This window comes from Macrobrachium rosenbergii, chromosome 55 (genome assembly GCF_040412425.1).
Source record: "Macrobrachium rosenbergii isolate ZJJX-2024 chromosome 55, ASM4041242v1, whole genome shotgun sequence".
NCBI classification, from domain to species: domain Eukaryota; kingdom Metazoa; phylum Arthropoda; class Malacostraca; order Decapoda; family Palaemonidae; genus Macrobrachium; species Macrobrachium rosenbergii.
In genome coordinates, this window is record NC_089795.1 from 21429162 (window position 1) to 21440267 (window position 11106).

Consider the following 11106-nt stretch of genomic DNA (forward strand, 5'->3'; position numbering starts at 1 on the left):
CTTTACGCGGATCTTGATTTCTTCTTCCTTACTGAAATCGCAGCTGCTTCTCTTCTGAGAGTGTTTTGGACCGGTTCATATAAATACTTCAGCTTTAACATAGAGAATCATTTGAAGAACGAGTGACTTTTTTTTAAATAATAATGTTTACCTATTCTATTCATCTTCTAAACACCATTTCCCGAATGCCGTAGTCTCCTAGGCTAGACCAGAATAACGGTGAATTCTAAGAACAGCATTAAAATTTCAACTGTGTTATGGGACTCGTACTGATGATTACTTATTCCAAAAAAAAAAAGGTGATTTTTCTTTAATAATAATATTTACCTATTCTATTCATCTTCTAAACACCATTTCCCGAATGCTAGACGAGAATAACGATGAATTCTGAGAACAGCACTAAAATTTCAACTGTATTATGGGACTCGTACTGATGATTACTTATTCCTAAAAAAACGAAGTCATAATGCACTAGGGGGCAAGAGATTCCTGGTACAGTATTTCCCTGTTGCCTCATTGTTTTCCATGAAGGTAGGAAGTATCTTCAACCCAAACGGAATTCTTGGTTTCAAAAACTCCACGCGAGCATCGCGCACCTTTTAGTTCCAATCTCAATGGCGTTTCACCGAAATTCCACGCAGTAACTTCTATTCCCAACGCATTCGCAGCCCTTCCGGACGATTTGAGGCATCTCAAAAATTTATTTAAAATGCGCAATATCCCCATTTCGTTAGGATTGGGACATCGGCAGTGGAATTCAAAAACCGAAATGCACAGCGTAATAAAATACAGTTTACAACTGATAAATACTTTTCCTTTAGTGCATATTGAATAACAATTTTCACCACGGGGCTGGGGGGTGGGGGAGGTGATTCCCTGTGTATAGGCATGCCATTTGCAATATTTGTTTTTGGCAAATTATATTTGCTTTAACGGCCAGGCTTTTGGGGAATTGCTAGCTTCAAAGCTGCCGAAATATTCTTTACAAATAAACCGGTTTCATGCATAAATCACATGTCTGAAATAACATTCCATAGAAACGTTTATTTGAATGGAAACCAGCCACTAAAACTCTGCGTTATTTAAGCCCCGTTCTTCCTGTCTCGTCTGTTATTCATGATTGTGTTTTCCCTGTTGGGAAAACACTACCTGCCTCCTCCTTCTCCATCATATATATCCGTCAGGATTTGAAGTAGCCGCGGGCGTCGCCCTCCTGATGTGGATTTAACCAATTATATAAATTGAAGGAGACTAGCCGCGAGGGCTTGGCGTAATTCTAGTGTTTGCCCTGGCTGTCATCTCTTGTCGATTACGTCGACGATGAGACACGTCTTTACGAGAGAGCGTTCCAGACAAACAGGTTGGCCGGACCGCCGTATCATTTTACTTTGTTTTTGTGCATGATGTCACTGACTACAGGCCTGCGAGAGATGACTGATGTGCTAGCCAATTTTCCTCTTCTGTTCTGCTGAAGAGCAACTTCAAAATAATTCGGAATGCTTCTTCTCTCTCAAGGAAGGTAGAGACCGTGGATTCTCTCATTTTTTCACTCTTTGTCTTTGCCAAACTCGGCGTTTCAAGAAAATTGCTGACAGATTGACATGGAATGACTGTTCTGCAAAATAACAGAAGTTAAAGAACAGTAAAAGAACTTTAATTGTTAATTTCTTTAGAAAGGGTAAGCATAACAGCAGTAAAATGCAATACAGGTTAAAAATATCTAATTACTTACAAACATTTTATTTTGTGTTCTTCATACGCTTCGTATTCACAACTACGCAATCTTTTGAGTTACTTTTATCTGTATTAATTATTTTGTTAAGAAATGTTATTCTAAAGTAGTCTGGTTGCTTGCGCCGAGTTCAAGTCCCGCTCATCTTGACAGATTTAATTGACAACATGACCTTACCGTCCCTATGAATTAGGGATACGTGGTTTGGGGAGTCCATACGTATACCTTCTGAGTCATCAGCAGCCACTGCCTGACTCTCCCAGGTCTTAGCTTAGGTGGAGAGGAGGCTTGGGTGCTAATCTTATGTGTCTGTGATCTCAATGGCATTTAAAATTTTTTTTTAAATTTAGGCTATCAAGCCAAGCACTGGGGTACTTTAAGCCAGTCACTGATTAATTAATACAGTGAAAAGTGGGAGCTGGATTGTTTTGAAAGCAAGATAAAAAAAAACCAGAATATAAAGAGGATGAAGTAAAACGACCTGAAGGTGAAGCTGGGAGAAAACCCCCTGAGTTGCACTATGAAGTAGTAGTTAGAGAAGCTGTACAGCGAGATTGAAGGTACTATTGCTGAATGGAAAAGTATATCCTAGTTTAACCACTGAGTTGGATTAACAGCCTCCTAGAGTCATCTGAAGGATTAGATTTATTTTACGGCTAAGAACCAACTGGTTACCTAGCAACGGGACCTACAGCTTACTGTGAAATCCGAACCACATTATGACGAGAAATGAATTTCTATCACCAGAAATAAATTCCTCTTATTCGGAGAGTCGAACGCTAGGCCAACAGCGTGCCAGCCGAGAGCTCTACCCACCCCTCCAATGAAGAACTAGTTGAAATGGAAGTAACGTATATTGCTAGGAGGTGGGTGTAGCTAGGGACAGACGGGACGCTGTAAATACATTTAGTAATGCCCAAGGTCCTTTAAATTTAAAGTACCTTGGCAATGCCCACACTACGCAATGCAAGAGATACTTCCGGCACTGCTCTAGAGCTTCGGGGTCTAGGACTTGTGCGCTAGTGCAAGAACCTGCCCCTTGCATCTTCCGTTCCTTAATGACCTTGAAATGCTAAGCCAATTTAAAAAATAGATAGTTTTATCTGTAAGAACTTTTATGCACTGTTTTCCTTCTCCTAAGTTTTTTCAGTGAACAGCTATAATGACCGCTCTCACAGCACTCATTTGTGAAAAATATATGAATACCATCTCTGCAATTGATATTGCAAAATTTATTCTCAGCAACAGAATGAGTACTTTAATTTTCTAACTGGACTTTTTTTTACAATAAAACCTCCTATATGTCTAAGAAACCCTTCTGTAATTTCTGAGACTCCACTTTCCTTACCTGTAACTGCCAGAATCTCATCAGCTTCCTCCATCTCCGAATTTTGATTAAAATCCTTTGGAGATGATTTTACAGTAATTTACTCGAAAGGCAGCGGATATTTGTTTTATCACTTATCAGAGCGGCTTCTTTCCAGACCAAATACTTTTTTAATCTATACTTGTGTCTTACAGCGTAAGAATATCTTGAGTACTTCAGACAAGGGGGGCAAGGTGAAATCATCCCATTCTGAAATTGGTAAAAGTGCTTCTTTTCTGAAGCTCCCTTGATACTCCCATTGTGCCCTTTAATGAATCTCATCGCTGATATGAGAATAATAATTTTGCTCAAAACTTTCATCTGGAATTTTAAATCACCACCTAAAACCCAATTGCCTGTCCTCTTTCATAAATGAGGAATTCATAACATCAAACAGTAGATCTGCTAAAAATAAGAGAGAGAGAGAGAGGAATTCATAACATCAAACAGTAAAAATCTGAGAAAAATAGAGAGAGAGAGAGAGAGAGAGAGAGAGAGAGAGAGAGAGAGAGAGAGAGAGAGAGAGAGAGAGAGATTTTCATTTTCTTTGGTATTTTTCGCCGCGAGTAAGTTTTTTTTAAATAATTCAAATGTTTCTGATCAAGCTCATGAAAATGAACGAGTTTGCAAAGGACCTAAGGCATTTGTGCTCAGGTTTGGCCAGTTTCATGGCTCGCTCCCGGCATGGCTCCCATCAGCCCATCCGGCTACAAACTATCTATCTATCTACCTGTCTATCTATCTATATCTATATATATATATATATATATATATATATATATAATATATAAAAACAATATGTATATATATATATACATTATATATATGTATATATTTATATACGTGTATATACATGTATATAGGTATACAAATATATATATATATACATAAAAATCGTATATACATGCGTATATATAAAACTAAATATATAAACATGTATATACATACATACACACACATATATACATAAATACATACATACACATATATGTGTGTATATATACATATATACATGCATATAACTAGTATATAAAGGCATATATATACAGTATACATACATAAACACACGCAAAAACAAATATATATATATATATATATATATATATATATATATATATATATATATATATATATATATATATATATATATATATATATATATATATATATATATACATACATATATACACAGTGCGTGTATGCCTAGGCTCCATGTCAAATAAAATGTTAATGTGTCGCATTAACCTTTTATTCCTTGGGCAACCAGCAGGCCAACTCAAATTAACCCGCCCAGAATAACTTCCACCGGCATGGATTCCTAAAAGGATCTTCTCTGGTCGAAAACCTCTGGAGACCACTTGCTTCATGACTCGCCATTTGAATTTCAGAAACTTTCATATCATTTTGAAGGTTCTTCCGATCCAGGCAATCTCCTCCTTTATATTTTTTTTGTTAAAACTTTTGCTGTAACTATTACTGCAATTTTGCTGATCATAATCTCAAAAGGAGACGACCCAAAACTTGATAATATGGCTACACTTAGATACATACATACGCACATATTCATAAACACTATATATACGTATATATATAAATACTATATATATATATATATATATATATATATATATATATATATATATATATATATATGTATGTATGTATATAAACACACACACACACATATAATATATATATATATATGAAAATATCGTCAATTCAGCTACAAAAGGGTAACTCTAGCCTACACACACGCACATACACACAAACACACACATATATATGCGTTTAGATATAACCATGCCCATGGTTTTAAAATGTATATATATATTCCCACCCTGCAAGTGTTGTTTTATCTTTTTCTACCCAACGTACCTTAGCTGAATTTCTACGGCGGAAGGGAGGAGGAGGAGGAGGAGGAGGAGGAGGAGGAGGAGGAGGAGGAGGAGGAGGAGGAGGAGGAGGAGGAGGAGGAGGAGGAGGAGGAGGCCAACGCTGAGTGGGTCATTTCTCGTCTGCGGAGACGAGCTTCTACCGAAGAAAGCGGCGGAAATTATTCCATTGAAATGGGATAACATCAGTAAATGGAATGAGCATCCGAGTCCACAGTTTTATGTTCCCCTGGAAACGTCATAAAGAAATTTGTTGCCTCTTAAACTGGGGACTTAAACCCGGGACGCGGCAAATTTGCCTCCGTGAAAGCCTTGCAAAGTGATCATTATAATGTTGGCAACAGTACATAGGCTTTCCATTTGATGTGCAGGGTGATGGCGGCGTCTCTCTGTCCAAGGCCCAATTTTTTAAGTGGTCATAATATACAAGATTTTCATAATATACAAGATTTTTCATTTTGACTTTTGCTCGTTGGTTAGTGAACATACACATTGTTACGTAGATCCCTGTACGATGATCAGTCATTCAGTATCTCTTACGTCATCTGTTTAAGTAAATTTGGTTCCGGTAGTGATAATTAACTTCACAGTTAATTCCATTAATTTATATTCCTCTATTTCTTCTTTCACAGATTCGCCCTGGACTAATGACGGTGGTAAGTTTACTACAGCGTTTGCAACTATTATAGCTAATGTCGTCATTACACTTGGTAATGCAGCTGTTGCTACTTGGAATAGTGAAGGACCACAGTTGCTGATATCTCTCCGGGGACTTACACGATTTAAATATCATGTTTTGTTTAGTTTCATCTTTTCTTAAATTTCTGATCGTGAACTTCCTCAACCAAGGATTTTCATAATTTGAATATCAAATACACCAAAATTGATCTGCTTAGTCACTATGAAATGGTTAGAAACTATGCGCCCTCCCCCCATAAAAACACATACACACATGCACACAAAGAATATAATAACCAAGACAAAGCAAGTAAATTACACACATGCACACAAAGAATATAATAACTAAGACAACACAAAAGAATATAATAACCAAGACAAAGCAAGTAAATTAACACATGCACACAAAGAATATAATAACAAGACAAAGCAAGTAAATTACACACATGCACACAAAGAATATAATAACCAAGACAAAGCAAGTAAATTACACACATGCACACAAAGAATGTAATAACACACATGCACAAAAGAATGTAATAACCAAAACAAAGCAAGTAAATTACACACATGCACACAAAGAATATAATAACCAAGAAAAAGCAAGTAAATTATACACATGCACACAAAGAATATAATAACCAAGGCAATGAAAGTAAATTACACACATGCACACAAAGAATATAATAACCAAGACAAAGCAAGTAAATTACACACATGCACACAAAGAATATAATAACCAAGACAAAGCAAGTAAATTACACACATGCACACAAAGAATATAATAACCAAGACAAAGCAAGTAAATTACACACATGCACACAAAGAATGTAATAACCAAAACAAAGCAAGTAAATTACACACATGCACACAAAGAATGTAATAACCAAAACAAAGCAAGTAAATTACACACATGCACACAAAGAATATAATAACCAAAGTAAATTATACAATGCACAAAAGAATATAATAACCAAGGCAATGAAAGTAAATTACACACATGCACACAAAGAATATAATAACCAAGACAAAGAAAGTAAATAAGTGTAAACAAAGAAAATAAATAAGTGTAAATCAACAGAGACAAAATGACATAAAAAAGCATTACTAATTTTACATATTTCCCTGTCATCAAATTCGAGAATGATTAGCCAATATACATATGAGAGACGAAATGAAATGGAATAAAGGCGCAAACATATTCCGGAAATTCCAGGAACGAAAGTCCACTTCGCTCCCTTGTCTCCCGAATTAGATCTAGGCAAGGAAATCCATCCTCAGAATAATTCACTTCTTATGACAGTAATAAACTTCCGAGTTATCTGTCCATTTCAGAAAGACAATCCTCAAAGTTGAACACTTCATACCAAAGATTCTCGATGAATCTCTCTTGCTCTGCCTTTCCCTTGTTCTTTATGACCAACCTGCTCCCCCCACCCCACTCTCCCCCCACCTCAACCCCTCTTTCTTATCTTAATTCATCCTCTCTCTGACATAAATTAAGCCGGTCATCAGAGAAAGAGATGATTAAGTCGATGATAGCATCAAATTTGATATTAATTTGAGTTAAGGACGTGTAAAAGTTAATTCCGAACGCAATTTAAGTGACTGCGATCGTTGAGAGAGAGAGAGAGGTTTGGATGATAATAACAGAATATTTGATGAATGGTTCTACCCCCTGGGGATTACCTGGTATATTGCCTCCTCCTCCCGTTTAGGACAGGTGTTGGTATAAAGCTGGGCTAGGAACGTCTCTCTCTCTCTCTCTCTCTCTCTCTCTCTCTCTCTCTCTCTCTCTCTCTCTCTCTCTCTCTCTCTCTCTCTCCTACCGACAACGACAAATTACATTCAGACGATCGCCATAATTCACTAAATAGGTCCAAATAGGCACAAGGGAGTGTGCCCAGATCACTGTTTCCTTCCGGAGTTCCGACCCAGGACTCGTGCTAATGAGTTTAGCATGCTTCCTCTTACATTACCCCACCACAATCCCCCATCCTCCATCCCTCCCCCGCCCCTTGCCACCACTCAAACTGGCAGAAATGATTATGTAAGCCGCCAACTGAGCAATTCCTGAGCTGCAACTTCCATTCTTTCTCTTAATGAAAAGAAATAGGAAACTATTTCGGCGTCTCCACAGCGCAGTCATACCTGGGAAAACGCATACAGCGCGAGAACAATGTTCTTGCCTCTAAGGTAACTCCATAGAAAAGATTTACGTCAAGGGCTAGCGCCGGGATTAGGTGCGGAAGATAGAATTAGATGTTTCATGACATAAATGTATCCAATGTATGTGTAGCATTTGTCCGACCGTTTTCTTTTTATAGAAAATGGGAATATGGTGATCTGCAATATTTCCCATACTGTTTCCTATGAAACAGTTTGTGGAGAATAAGTTTTAGGATGATATTTTCTCCTTTGGGGATGTTCATATGTGAAAGAGCCCGTGTTGGCATCAGGCCGGATTCTAAACAACAGCAATGTTCCCCTCCTCATTATAAAGAAAACGGGCAAAAACGAGTTACGTTGATATTTGCCTTGTGCTCCCGTAAAAGTAAAAAAAAGAAGAAGCTGTTTAGGAATATTTACTCCTGTGCATCCCTCGAAACACAAAAACTGTTTTCTGTCATTTTGACGTCATTAGCATTATTTTTACTGGAACGGACAGATGTTCGTCTCTCTCTATTGTTTCAGGTATTTCTGTATTTCAATATGAGAACCTATATGAATTGCAGTGAATAAATGCAATAATTATCAAAGGAAAATAGCGCATAATTTCAAAACGGTCTCAATAGTTCATGTAGCGCGTAGATACAAATTCAGAAAAGAATTCTGATAGACTCTTTGTAACGACGCCGAAGAGTTTTTGTTAAAGGTTATACACTTGAAGATATTTATTCACAGACTCTGAAAACGAATCGTTACGTGTTCTGATTAAGTAATGTAATGTTTCTTGTGCTTAATTTGCTGAGGCTACTTTACTTTCATATCACATCAGTCGAATATCTGGCCTTGATGAACAAACGAAAATATGATAGACATGGAAAAATGACATTTAAAGATCGAAAAGCTGAAACTAACGGAAATTTCTCAGACACTAGAATTATAATAAGATCAACTGCGAGTAGAACATATATACTGCATTAACTCTGCAGTGTTTTTAGATTTCACGACCTACTGATATAAAAGTACATTAGCTACCAAAAAACAACCTAACCTAACAAAGCACACGCACATATACACACTTTTCTTGGCATATGGTCTAAATCTTCGACACAATTTGCATCTACAGCAGTGGTTCTTAAACTTTTTTGACTTGCGGCCCCCCCCCCAACCCCATCTCTGCATTATGTAATAGATCCCATGGCCCCCTACACCTGAAATTTTTGCAGACTATAAATAATATGTTGCCTATTTGTATACTAATATACTTCAATGATAGGTTTTTGTTTCATTGCTGTTGAATTTTTGATAAGTATGCACTGTACTATATTACCATAGAATAAACAATGTTCATAGAAAACGGGTAAAAACAAACGTATGATGAAACCAAATTTTGTCTTAATCCTTTTGGGATGTTTTGAGATAATAATCAGAAAACATATGGAAGCATTGACAATGTTTTTGGCAATTTTTCAATTAAAATAAAAAAAAAAATAATACGCCCCACTTGGCAACCCTGCTTGCGCCCCCCTTGGAAGCTTCTGGCGCCCCCCAGTTTAAGAACCACTGCTACGGTATATCAGATTGTCCTACTTTAGATTGACTTATACAGGCATTACACCTCTCTCTCTCTCTCTCTCTCTCTCTCTCTCTCTCTCTCTCTCTCTCTCATTTGGAAGTTTCCTTCGGGTAGACCTGAGAGAGAAGAGCAGGTACGTACCATTCTAATTAGTGTAGTATTTAATATTATTTGCATCAAGACTGAAGTCTTATTTGCATCAAAACTGAAGTCGAGTCTGAAGTCAGATTTTGCCTGTTACTGAACCTGAACTTCCTCTTGCTTCAAGAACCTTCTCAAAGGTTATGCTTGAAGACTCTGCTTGCAAAGTTCGCACTCTAGGAAGGTCTCTGAAGGGCACTTCACGCAAGGCTCCTTGTCGCAGGGTATGTCATGCTTCCTAGTTTAAGTCTGTTTTTGCCTTCTACCGTGTACTTTCTCTCGTCATTTCTGCTCTTGCCGTGGGATCTTTCCTAGACAGTGACCCCCGAGGGTTTTAACCCGGTATGCATCTACCTTTGCGGCGTGTTTAGTACAAGCCCGTTGGGGATTATCGCATAAACATAAACAAAAGACTGTAAATATCATAAAGATAATGACCTCCAAAAAAATATTACTGTAGTCCTAGATAACGATCCCCGAAAACCCTTGGGGGTCACTATCTAGTAAAGATCCTTCCTGTGTTTTAAAAGTACTTGAATCCTCGTGTATCTTGCAAGGGAGAATTCCGCTAAGACAAACCAGATACTTATTTTGTTTTCTGTGGAAATAACACCTGGGAACTTTCCACTTTTTAAAATTTGCTTCATGAAAGGATTTTTTTTTTATTTCATTGATTCCTTAATAAATATTTCGATCAGGGTTTAGATATTAGTGAAGTAAGTGACAGATTTAGAGTTAGTTCATTTATTACTTGAAATATTATTCTTTAAAGCACAAGAAAGAAACATGTTTGTTTTTTATTCTTTAGCATGATAATTACTCATATGAAATGACGTTAACATCTGCGAATTCTTGGATGAACAAAAAGATTTCAGCTATTTTAAACTCAAACCTGCTTTTGAAAGTGGGGGGGGGAAATGTTATGAAACTAAACATTTAGTTATGTATACCAAATACTCTACTTCAAATGAAATGTGGGTGAAAAGCAAAAGAAATAGGGGAAACGAATGAAAAAGGAAATAGTAATTTGGAACGTGAAAATGCTTCAGAAAGAAATAACATCGTTTGCATTTTAGCTTCATACGTGTCTGCAACTACATCGCACAAAAACCACCATTAGCATAATCCATGACTCGTAATTTCTGTTAATTTCAATACAAATTTCAATGCATATAATGCTATGAAACATGCTTTTTATGACTGATACGTACTTTAATTCGTAACATTTAATTCATGTGATATATATATATATATATATATATATATATATATATATATATATATATATATATGTCTATATATATATATATATATATATATATATATATATATATATATATATATATATATATATATATATATATAAACGGATGATGGATAAACGTGATACTGTATCAAATATAAATACTATCTTTTTTTCGTAAGGGAATGAAAAACCAAACGTTATTTCCATATTACGCTTTGATATCTAGGCTAAAATTATAGTAAAAAACTACAGAATAAATCTGTTTTTATTATTTACATTTCTATTAGAGTTGACATCAAAATTATCATG

The 11106-nt window shown here is 36.3% G+C and overlaps 1 protein-coding gene across 3 annotated transcripts in view; it reads left to right on the plus strand.

Moving 5' to 3' along the window:
* Positions 1-11106, plus strand: part of LOC136835683 (opioid-binding protein/cell adhesion molecule-like) — a 192845-nt gene that overhangs the window by 70439 nt on the left and 111300 nt on the right. For 2 of the 3 annotated variants that reach the window (XM_067099534.1, XM_067099535.1), the window contains exon 2: positions 5623-5646. The exons of the other annotated variant lie outside the window; for it this stretch is intronic. In XM_067099534.1, coding sequence (XP_066955635.1) covers positions 5638-5646 — 9 coding nt within the window. In that variant the 5' untranslated portion in view covers positions 5623-5637. The remainder of the gene's footprint in view (positions 1-5622; positions 5647-11106) is intronic. 3 annotated transcript variants of the gene reach the window in all.